Consider the following 12,093-nt stretch of genomic DNA (forward strand, 5'->3'; position numbering starts at 1 on the left):
GACCAGAGGCAGCATCAGAGTATGGAGAATTTCTGGGCCCAACTGGAAACTCAAAGAAGCACCAGAGATGGCAGCAATATAGTGAGAGTTACAGAAGTGATCCTAGAGTTTAGGACCTAGACAAATGGGGAAAATCAATACACTTTGAGGTAGAGAAATACTTAGACTCTAAACTAGGGGTTCTTAATGTGAAATCATTAATTTATTCTAAAAAAGATTTCAACAATTCTTTCAGTATAAATGTTTCCTTTTGTGATTGTTTAGGGTTTTTTTAATGCATTAAAAATATTCTGAGAAGGGGTCCATAGGCTTCCCCACACTTTTAACAAGAACCATGACACAAAAAAGAAGTCAAGATCCTCTAACTTAGACAAAATCAATTTCTAGGACCAAGCAAAAGTGCTGTTCTATGATTGAGCATTAGGCACCAGGCCTTAAGAACACAAGAAATTAGAAATAACCGAACCAAATCCGGACCATGCTCCTCCTTGTGGATTATAAAACTGCTAATTACATAGTGGGTCTTAGTTCTTTTCTCCTTTGGGGTACAGAGGCCATAACCATAGTGCTATTAAATATGGAGAACTATGTAAGTGTCTAGAGGAGGGAGAACTCATGGGAGAGAAATTGCCAATTTATAGACTCCAGTTTAAATCCTCTATTTCTGAATTCCATGTTTTGTGACATAAAGTCTATCTTATATTCCATATGTTGTTAGCCCAGGTGCTTGCTGGGAAGGTGAGATCTTTTTTTTTTTTCTTTATCGGATCAAGGCATTAAGTTACATTCTGATATTCCCACAAGAAAACCTATATGAGAGGAGTACCAAAGAGTGATATGCAAACAGCCTCCCAAGATTGTACCTAGTGCAAGTAAACCAAAGCAACAATTTTTGGATATGACTATATGAAGAAATGATTATGGAAAAGACTAAAGAATGGAGAAATATTGGTGGTTGGCGTTTTCCCCTATTAGAAATATATATATATATATCTCAATTTGATTCTATCAGGAAGATTCCACAGGATCTACTCCTTAGAAGCTAATTCAGCAAATCAAATACTGATTAAGTGTCTGTCACAGGCAGAACACAGAGAGTTCAAACACCAATCTCCACCCTGGTGAAGCTTACTTAAGGGTTTAAATAAAGTCTTATTTAGTCATTTTCAGTCCTGTCTGCATTTCTTCTTGCAACTCATTTGACAGATGAGGAAACTGAGGCAAACATAGTGAAGTGACTTGCCCAGATTCACAGAACTGGTAACTGCCTGTGGCCTGTTTTGAACTCAGGTCTTCCCTGACTCCAGGCCTGGCACTCTGATCTCCTTTGGTCACCTAGCTATCCATCTAATAAAGTTTAGTACTTTGCTATTCCCACTTGGCCTAACCTAAAAGGCTTTACCAAGTAAGAGAACTGCTAAATATGACTGAATAAAAGGCAATAAAAGCTGCCATTTGAAGAAAGTTTTACATATATTGATCCTTTGATTATCACACCAACCCTCCAGGGAGGCTCTGTCATCACTCCATTTTACAGATTGACAAGTTGTGTCTCAATAGATTCAGAAGTTGTAACTTGTTCATGCCACCCAGAATGAGATCTGTCCTTACTTCTGATCCGTTAAGATTCTAGTCCTGCGTGTGACTTAGGACAAAATGCATAAGGTCTCTGAATTTCAATTTTCCTATCTTGTAAAAATTAGAGGATTGAATTAGATGGTCTCTCAATTCCGTTCCATCTCTGGGACTCCAAGGGATTCAAACTGGTCAAACCAGCTTCCAAACTCCTTCCTCATAGAGGAGAGAGGTACATATGTATCATCAGAGCAAAGATTCACAGAGAAAGAGAAAACAAAGAAAAACTGGAAAACTGACATCAAACCTTCAGAAACAGAAACAAGCCCCTCCCACTCCCCCACAAAGGAAGCCTCCAGCTCGGAATTCCTTTGGGGTGTTTTATCTGTTTAAAAAAAAAAAAAAAATCCTGGCTTTCATCCCCATCCCAGGCAGGCCTAGAAGATGTGCTTCCCTGCCCAGAGCTTGATTCTAATCCCACAAGAAAAGTGCAGTCCTCCCAGCTCATCTCCTACCCCATCCCCCTCTTGGACAGTGACAAGGAGGAAGCTGGGAAAGGGGGAGCTCGAGGGAGGAATTAAAGTTTGCTCCAGGTTATCTCGCACAAATTCGGTCTTGGCCTCCGGATCTCATCTGGTCAGAAGCAGTATCGCGGCCCGGCTGTGTTAGAATTCCGCCACCACAAGCCACCAGCACCAGCACCCCTCTCTAGGTCCCACACCAAAATACGGAGAGATCCACCCCACCCCCCCAACAACTTACACTGGCAACTCTTGACAACTCCTAACCACCTAACTGTCACCAACAGCTCACACCAACATTACTACAAGACACTCAGCTTCCCATTGGCCAGGGACTTCTATAAAGTTTTCTCTCTGCCAGTGCTATGCACGGTGGGCCCGAAATCAGCTTTTGTTCAACGCATCCGTATACCCCAACTCCCACAGAAAGGCCACCTGCCTGACAAACCCCTTCCCAGCTTTCCCATGGCCACACTCTCCCAATCCTTGACAAGCCAAAGCAGCCCTACCCCCAGACTAACGGCTCCTCGGATCTCCCCACAGGGCTCGGCACACAATAGGCACCGAAGCAGCACTTCCAGAGATGTCATTCACCTGCACGACGATTTACAAATGCCAGCCACTTTCACAACAACGGCCCCCACAACTTTCACACGCGTGTGCGCACCTCCCCCCCCCCTTTGTATAAAAACACCCTTGCACACAAAGCCCACTCCGAGCTTTGCTGAATAGAGCTCCCGGGGCGCCCAGGCCAGGAAAAGTGGGCTCAGGACAGAGCACATGGCTTGGGGCGGAGGAGGGGCCTTGGACAGGGGGAAAGGGTGCCCCTAAGGTGATGGCCAACGACCCCGACAGAAACGGAATTAGGGAGGCTCAAAGCCCCCCCCCTCCCGTCCGTCCCCCACATAACTCCACTTCTCCAAAGCTGCGTCCTCGCGTTCCTCCCAGCCTAGGGCCTCCCCCCCAGCTAAGAAGCCAGGAACAGGGGTATGGGGGGGGCGGTGTAGTAGAAAGGGGGGAAGGGGCTTTCCGGACAAGGGGCGGGAGAAGGGAAGGTGGCTGGAGAAGAAAGAAAACTCACGTGTCCAAAGGCAGAAAAAAGTTTCCTTCCCACCACCCCCCTTTCCGCGGCTGGGAGCCGGCGTGCTCAGAGCGCCACCCCCCAAACCCGGGAGGGTGGGGGGGCAGGGGTCTGGGCTTTAAATGAGCCCCCCCTCCCCGGGCTCCATATTGGCCGTCCCAGACCCCCGCGGGTAGTTGTGTGCTCCCCTTCCCGGGCTGGTCCAGGGGGGCCTGGGGAAGCTGCGGGGGCGGGGGGGCGGCCGGCTCCAGGAGTGAAGGGGGCTGCTAGCCCTGAGCCCGGGAGGGACTGACGGACGGACGGACGTCTGGAGACAAGAGTTTTCTTTGTTCCAAAGAAGCAGGAACTTGCGCGGGCCGAGCCCGCCCCCGTGTCCCCCTCCCCCGGCCGGGGCCCGCCCGCCTCCGCACCCCCCCCCGCGGGCTGTCATTGAAAGCCGCTTCCCACGCCCCCCGCCCCCACCCCGCACCGAGGGTCTGCAGTGCAGGGGGTACGGACGCGGGGATGGGGGTGGGGGGTCACGCACAAAGGTGCCGCCGCCGCCAGGGCCAGCCCCCGGAGGCTTAGAGGGAGCCCCCTCCCCCGCCCCCGGGCTTGCACGCGCACGGCTTGCACGCGCACACGATCCCCGCCCCCGCGCACACACACACAAACTTTCCCACTTCTCTATCTCGGTCCCCGCCGCTGCCCGGACTCACTTTTCCGAGCTGCCTTCATCTCCACGCGGGCCCCTTGGCTCCGGGCCCGGGGCACGGCGTGGGGAAGATGCTGGGGTGGGGGGCGCAGGAGGCAGGCAGGTTCGGGGGGCGGCGCGGAGGAGGGGGCTCCGGGGGCTGCGCTCCCTGCTGACACACGCTCTGACAGCTCCCAGGCTGGAAACCACCCCGGCGGCCTGACGTCAGATCCCCTCCCCGCGCCCCCTCCTCCAGCCCCTGCCCGCCCCCTGATGCCCCTCCCTCCTTCCCCGCCCCCCGACCCGGCCGGGACCCCAAACCAACAAACGCCCAGCCCCCCCCCCCCCGGGCTGGGGGAGGAGGGAAAAGAAGGTGGTAGACCTTGTCCCGGAGGTCTCCTGGAGGGGAGCGGGGGGTTCCCAAGACCCAACTGGGAGCAGGACCTGCAATCTCGCCTGCCCTCACCACCCCGGAGTGCTTCGGAGCTCCGGGGAATTTGGGGGGAACGCTACCTGGGTGAAGGTGGGTCCTCTGTGTGGTCTGAGAAGAGGCAGCGCCGCGCAGTGGACAGAACCCTGGGCTCGCAAGCAGAAGTCTCGGGCTCCGAGTGCCGGCTTTGTCACCCCTGGGAGCACAGAGATCCCCAACAGTCCCTCCGGGTCTTTGCCTCTCGGTTTCCTTAGCTCCTCACGGGTCTCTGCTGCATGGTCTTTTCCACCCGGGCTGATCCTGCCTTTTGTCCGGAGTGCGAATCCAGACACTTCTCACCCAGATGTTCTCTGCTTTGATCTTCGGCTGCGCTCTCCCTTTCTACCACCCCCACCCCCACCCTGCTGGACTGGAGCCTGGTGCACGGGAAAAGTCTGCGGACTTGGTTACGTTTTATTTAGCCACTGCTAAACCGCAGACACTGTTGGCGTTTTATAAAACTATCTTGAATTGAATGCAATTGAATTACTAACTTAAAGAGTGCGATTTAATTAAGCCAGTGTTTTAAGAAGTGCTAAGTGTGCTGCTAAGTAAACTGGAAACAAAGCCTGGAAAAAACGGGCCCTGCCCTCAAGGAGCTTACATTGAATTGATTGAAAGAAGACATTCTCCAGCATCAATAAAGCATCTCCCTTCCCCCCAGCTCAGGCCCTAGAAAACTGCCCTAGTTTGTACCCTCTGTTTGTCCTAGAGACTTCCCCAGTTTATAAACACAAAGTCCAACCGTGAATGCGTAGAAGCATTTAGAATTGGATTGTAAATACCTCCAGACTGCACCTCTCAAAAAGGAGGTCAAGGAAGGGGCATTGGAGTCCACTGAAAAACTGGAAGGGATGTCAGAGATGGAGACTGTGGTGAAAAAATATTGCCTCTAGAATCAGGACGTGCTTTGGAATTCCTGTCCCATCCTCCATATGACCCTGACCCAATCAAGTTCTCTGAGCCCCCAATGTCTGTCTCATCTGCAAAAATGAGTGGTTTGTGCCAGCCAACCACCAAGGCCCTTTCAACTGGAAATCTTTGATTCTGTCAGAGGTCATTTAGGCCAATCCTTTCATTTATTAAGTTTAAAACCAAAGCTCCAGGGCAGCTAAGTAGCATAGTGGATAGAGGACAGGGCTTGGATTCAGAGGTCTTAAGTTCAAATTTGACCTTAGACACTTGGTAGCTGTAGGACCCTGCACAAGCCACTTAACTCCTACTGCTGATCTTCTGCCTTAAAATTGATACCAAGACAAAAATAAGGGTTTAAAACGAAAAGCAAAGTAAAGCCCAGAAAATGACTTGCTCTAAGTCCAGCTGCTAATGTATGATATACCCAACAAATTAGTGACCGAGTAGCAGCTTTAGAGAAATAAGATTTAGAATCCCAGTAACAACCAGTAATACTGGATGAGTCATTCACCCTCTCTGAGCTTACAGTTTCTTCTAATGTAAAATGAGAATTGGCCTAAATAATATGTCTTTTTTGTTTGGAAATCCTGTCTCTACCATGTCCAATATATTATTCACCCTAACACACAAAAACTACTAAAAGCAACAATATAATCAAATCACTCTCTTGCTCAAGAACCTTCAAAGACTACCTTATTGCCTCCAGTACAAAACAAACTCCTCAGTTTGACATTTAAAGCTCTTGATTTTCACTCTCCAGACTACCTTTAGTAGCTTATTGCACTCTACACCCTTTCACATGCATTGCATTCCGTGTTCCAATCTAGCTGGCCTACTTGTTTTCTGAGGATCTCCCTCTCTCTCCCTCTCTCCTTTCTCTCTTCCTCTTTCCCTCTCTCTCTCCTCTCTTTCTCCCTCTCTCCCTCTCCTCTCTCTCCCTCTTTCCCTCTCCTCTCTCTCCCTCTTTCTCTCCTCTCCCTCTCTTCCTCTCTCCTCTCCCTCTCTCTTTTTCTCTCCCTCTCCCTCTCTTCCTCTCTCTCTCCTTCCCTACCTCTCCTCTTCTCTCCCTTTCTCCTCCCCCCACCCCCATTCCCCAGTGCCTTAGAATCCTGGCTTTTGCTTCAATTCTCAGTTCTAGGTGCCATGCAAATCACATGGGAAACCTTGATTGCTTTATTGATTGCTTTAGTTGTTGGGGTTTTCTCCCTCCCCAAATTATCCTAAACATGTTTATTTGTTTATCAAAGCACTTCCTAAATCCTGGCTGGATTGAGCAGATGATTCCCTAAACTCCTGCCTCCAGAATCCAGTCTCTTTCTCCTAACCTTAACCCCCATCCCTCAAAACAAACAAACAAACAAACAAAAAAAATAACAACCCAGGTACCTAGTAGAAATTACCTAACCACTTTACGATGGGAGGTGGAGAAAAGAATCAGATGGCAAAGCAGATGTACCAGACACTATTTCTAGCCTGGATGTCAGGGCAAGAGTTCTTGGAATGGGGGAATGAATGGACAGTATTCTCCCTCTTTCTCCCTCTCCTCCCAGGAGAAATCTTAGAATTTAAAGTTGAAAGTTACTTTCTTCAGGAATAGCTGCTGTGCCCCAGGCTAGGAATCAGAACGCTTGGGTTCCAAGCTCAGCTCAGCTCCAAGCAGCTTGGGTGGCCTTCAGCAGCTCGGTTCCTCTCCCTTAGCCTCACTTTCCTCCCTAGCGAAATGGGGGTAATAATGTAGTTCCTGCCCAGCCTGGTAGGCAAAAGCTAGAAATCTGTCCCCGGTAAGTCGTGGGGTGGGGAAGGGGAGAGGTAGGGAGGTGCAGCCTTTAGAGTTCTCCTCTCCCCTTTCTATAAGCAGATCCTCTCTGCCACGCTACCAATCAGAACCTCGGGCTTTAACAGATTCTAATCAGCATTTGTGAGACCACCCGAGGAGTGTTAATTTAGGGATTGTTTGGGGAGATTTAGGTTAAACTTCAATTCATCTCTTCCCAGCCGGAGTAGCACCTCGTAAAGACTATTGTTCTCCCGGAATCCTGGGAAATTTAGACCGGAAGAGTAGAGCCCGCTAAGTCATTAGGGGTCCAATACTCCTCTCCTCTCCCACCAACTTGGCAGTTGAGGAAATTGAGCTTCAGAAAGGTCTCTTCCAGCCTTAAAGTCTATGACAAGGAAGATTTTCTTTAGTTTTGCTGTGTAGCCCTGGGCAAGTCGCTCTCTGCTTCAGTTTCCACTTGACCTCATTGGGCCTCAGTTTCTTCATCTGTAAAATAAGGAGGCTGGCCTCTACAATCTCATCCAACTCCCAAGACCTATCATTCCACCAGGTTCCAACACTCATCATCCTTGATGGAGAAGCCTTTCTGTATTTTTTGCTTTTGTGACTATATGACAATAACCAGGATTGATACTGTTTCTAATATAATATATTTGTATTGATATAATTATAAGGCTAGATAACACTTTTACAGTGCAAATAGCAAGGCAGGTGCTGTGATGATCTCCAGCTTACAGATGGGGAAACTGAGGCAGTTTAAATGATTGGCCAGAGTCCTGCTGGTGGTGACTACTGAAGGGGAATTTTGAACTCGGCTTTCCCAGCTCTGGTCCGGCACCATCCCCTCTGCATGGCCTAGCCGCTTTCCTGCCAGAGTTGGTGCCAGGCCCTTTGAAGAATGGCTCAGATTTCAATAGCTAGAGGTCGAGGAGGGAGAAGAGGTAAAAGCTGGGAGGACTCAGGCTCTCTGGCTGGTGGAGCCCTCCTTTCTCCTGGAGGCTTTATAGCAGCAAGGTGCATGCGTAGCCTTCCTCTGGGAGGCCCAGGCCAAGCTTTCCTGCCGTCCTGGGAATATCATGTTGTCCATTCAAAAGCTGGGGGGAAACCCAACCCAACCTGGAGCACCTGGGGTCAGAGGAGTGAGAGAGGAGAAGAGAGGCGAGGGGGAGGGGATGCTGGGACCGGCCCTGGAGCTGGGAAAGCCAAGCCCAGCTAGGGAGAGGGGCTTCAGGATCCCCACCTGGGCCTGGGTGTCCCGAGCCCCTGTGGGCAGCCCACACAAAATGGCTGCACTTCCTGGGGCGGCCATTTTAGAAGGCTGGAACTAGAACTAGAGGCCCTTTGGGCAGCCCCTCTCTCTCCCTCTCTGCCATCTGCTGGGTTCAGCTCAGAGTCAGGATGGGATGGATGGCCTTCCAATCTACAAAACCAAATGAGTTGGGCCAGCTGGGTGACTCAGCAGATAGAGAGTCAGGTCCAGAGACCTGAGGGCCTAGGTTCAAATGTGGCTTCAGATGCTTCCTAACTGGGTGACCCTGGGCAAGTCACTGAACCCCCATTGCCTAACCTTTACTGACCTTCTGTCTTGGAACTAAATTGATGCTAAGACAGAAAGTAAAGGTTTTAAAAAAGTTTTTGTTTTAATTCAATCTCTTAGCCTGGACAGATATCCCCCAGGCCTTTTATAGGAGGGAGGGAAAGGGAAAGGACCTGAAAACAACTGGAGTCTTGAAACCTTAAGGAGTCTGGGAACCCTTGCCTAATAGAAGCTGTTTTCTAATCATCCTTCTGGCCTAGAGACCAGAGCCCCCTTGTGATTGACTTTGGCCATGTCACCCAAACTCTAGAGCCTCAGTTTTCTCAGCTGTAAGGTGGGCTTAAATCTCTTGCATTCATCACATCCCGGTTCTTAGTAACTAATGGAGATCTTTGATGGAGTGCTATGTAAACATGAGTTGTTAACTTCCCTTTGTCTTTCTTTCTTTCTTTCTTTCTTTCTTTCTTTCTTTCTTTCTTTCTTTCTTTCTTTCTTTCTTTCTTTCTTTCTTTCTTTCATTCACCCACCACACCTTCTGTCTTAGAAGGGAGAATATTTACTGCACAATAGCAGCAAGAGCTGGGCAATTGGGGTTAAGTGACTTGCCCAGGGCCACACAATTGGGAAGTATCTGAGGCCATATTTGAATCCAGGACCTCTTGTCATTGAGACTCCTAACTGCTCCTTTCCATATCTCCCTAATGAAAGTAGATGCTACAACCTAGACGGGATTCCCATTACCTATGTGACCTTGGGTCAGCTGCTTTAACCCCTTAGGGCCCCAGGAAACTCTCTTAGACTATAAAGTGCAGGACTGTTTCCTTTTAGCATTGGTAAATGCAGGGACCTCCCTCTATTAATGAAAACAGGCCCAGCTTTCTGATTCAAAAACAAGAGGAAAAAAGGCCCACCTACCAGTTTTGTATATACCATCTCTTATTCTCCTTTCTCCTTTGTCCCTGAGCCACAAGATTTTAAACCCAGATCAGATCCTTCCAGAGATCTTCCTGATCTTCCCTCCCAGGAGGCAGAGGAAGCTCACAAGAAAACAGGCTGGAGACAATAAAAACAATCACTGAAATTTATGTAGCTCCATAAAGCACTTTATGGGCAGTTATGTCATTGATCTACTCCTTTAATAGTGAAATATTTTTGGGAAGGAACGTTAGATTGAATCAGTCAGTCAAAAAGTATTTATTGCTTCCTAGGTGCTAAGGATGGCATGATTCCAAGATCATTCAAGATCCAAGTTTTAATCCCAGTTCTGACATTTAACTAGCCAAATAACCTCTGGGAAATTAATTAAGCTTTCTGAGCTTTGGTCTTCTCATCCAAAAAGAGGGGAGTGGACTGGATGGACTCTAAGGCCAGCTATAACTGATCCTTACAAGAGCAGCCCAATGTGACCCAGAAATTCGGCTCAATAATGTATTTTTTAAAACTCTTATTCTCTTGTCTTAGAAGTGATACGAAATATTGATTCCAAGGTAGAAGAGCAGTAAGGGTTAGGCACTTGGAGTTAAGTGACTTGCCCAGGGTCATACAGCTAAGAAGTGTCTGAAGTCGGATTTGAACTCAGGACCTCCCATCTCCAGGCCTGGCTCTCTATCCACTGAGCCACCTAACTGCCCCTCAATAACATCTTTATTTTATTTCATTTCATTTTAACCCTTGCCTTCCATCTTGGAATCAATACTGTTTATTGGTTCTAAGGCAGAAGAATGGTAAGGTCTAGGAAATGGGAGTTAAGTGACTTGCCCAGGGTCACACAGCTATGAAGTGTCTGAGGTCAAATTTCAACCCAGGACTTCCAGTCTCTAGGCCTGATCACCTGTCCTCTGAGCCACCCAGCTGCTCCACTGTAACATTTTTAAAGCACCTAGTTAATGCCTATACTACAAAAGTGAAGGCTTGGCAGAGCTTATATTGTAATTGAGGTGTTTGTGAGGGGAAGAGGCAAATAGTACAAGGTCAAATGGGATTTAGGGAAAAAGAGCCAAATTTCTGGGAGAAAATTTGAAGAGGGGGAGATCACTTTCACAGTAGGATTTTTGGAGTTTTTTGGAAGGAGGGGGAAGGAAGAAAGGAAGTCTTTTGAAAGAATAAACAAAAAGCATGTGTCACTTTGAGTGCCATGATCAGCCCTGAGAATAAAACTTCAAAATCTGCAGAGTGCCTGCCCTCAGGCATTTACAATCTATCTGGTCTAGGGAGAAAATGGATATTTGGGTCTGGTGGCCAAGGCTGGGTGGGAAGGTAGCCTTTCTTCTAGTTCCCAGCCTTTGGGACATTGTCTGACTCTTAGTAATTGAGTAATGTATGCTTCTCAGTCAACAAGCATTCAGCCCTGGATTCGAGAAAAAAAGAAAAAGGAAAATAGTCTCTGTCCTCTGAGAAACTTCTATTCTAGTGGGTATTGTATGTACTTAAATAGGTTGAAATAATAGATGGTACAGATGGTTTAAATGGAAGGTAATCTCCTAGGGGAAAGCCCTAGGGACTGAGGGGGATTGGGCAAGGCTTGGAGCTGAAGGTGGCATTTGAATTGAATCTTGGAGGGAAAGCCAGAAATTCGAAGAGGAAGAGGGGAAGGACACAGGAGAGCCAAATGCACAAAAGTACTGACGCTGGAGATGGAGAGTCTGGATGATGGAACACTGGCATAATTTTTGAGGGAAAAAAAAAATAAGACCAGTAGAGCCAAATGGGGCAGCTAGGCAGTGCAGTGGATAGAGGCTGGGCCTGGAGGCAGAAGATTTATCTTCCTAAATTCAAATCTGGCCTCAGATACTTCCTAGCTCTGTGCCCCTGGGCAGGTCACTTAACCTTGTCGGCCTGTTTCCTCTTCTATAAAACAGGCTGGAGAAGGAAATGGCAGTATCTTTGCCAAGAAACTCCCCCAAATGGGACCATGAAGTCAGATATGAAGGAAACCACCACCATAAGAGCTGAATTAGAGACTGGGCCTAGGGAAGTAAAGTTTAGGCTAGTTAAGGGGACGGTATGAAGATCCTTCTGTGCCTAACAAAAAAGTTTATATTTAATCCTGGAGGTCTTGGAGAGCCATTGAAATTTTTTTTTTATTTTAATTTTTTTTAAATAAAACCCTTACCTTCTGTCTTGGAGTCAATACTGTGTATTGGCACCAAGGCAGAAGAGTGGTAAGGGTAGGCAATGGGGTCAAGTGACCTGTCCAGGGTCACACAGCTGGGAGGTCAGATTTGAACCTAGGACCTCCCAGTCTCTAAACCTGGCTCTCAATCCACTGAGCTACTCAGCTGCCCCCATTAAAGTTTTTTGAGAAAGTGTGTGTGTGTGTGTGTGTGTGTGTGTGTGTGTGTGATGCTAAGACCTAACTATGCTTTTAGGAAAATCGCTGGGGGAGCCAAGTGAGGAATGGGGAAGAGACTTGAAGCAGGGAACCAACTGGAAGTTCTAGGCAAGAGATGATGAGGGCCTGAACCAGTGGCTGGGTAAATGCAGAGATAGATTCCAATGCTGAACAGAAAGCTAGAAATGACAAATTTAGCAACTGATTGGATATG

The 12,093-nt window shown here is 48.1% G+C and overlaps 1 protein-coding gene across 1 annotated transcript in view; it reads right to left on the reverse strand.

Moving 5' to 3' along the window:
* The window catches only part of TGIF2 (TGFB induced factor homeobox 2), a 28,205-nt gene extending 24,311 nt beyond the window's left edge, over positions 1 to 3,894 (reverse strand). Inside the window, exon 1 of the mRNA XM_044664341.1 lies at positions 3,876 to 3,894. Within this exon, the coding sequence (XP_044520276.1) occupies positions 3,876 to 3,894 (19 nt within the window). The remainder of the gene's footprint in view (positions 1 to 3,875) is intronic.
* Positions 3,895 to 12,093: the final 8,199 nt, after the last annotated feature.

The sequence above is a fragment of the Gracilinanus agilis genome, chromosome 2, assembly GCF_016433145.1.
Source record: "Gracilinanus agilis isolate LMUSP501 chromosome 2, AgileGrace, whole genome shotgun sequence".
Taxonomy (NCBI): domain Eukaryota; kingdom Metazoa; phylum Chordata; class Mammalia; order Didelphimorphia; family Didelphidae; genus Gracilinanus; species Gracilinanus agilis.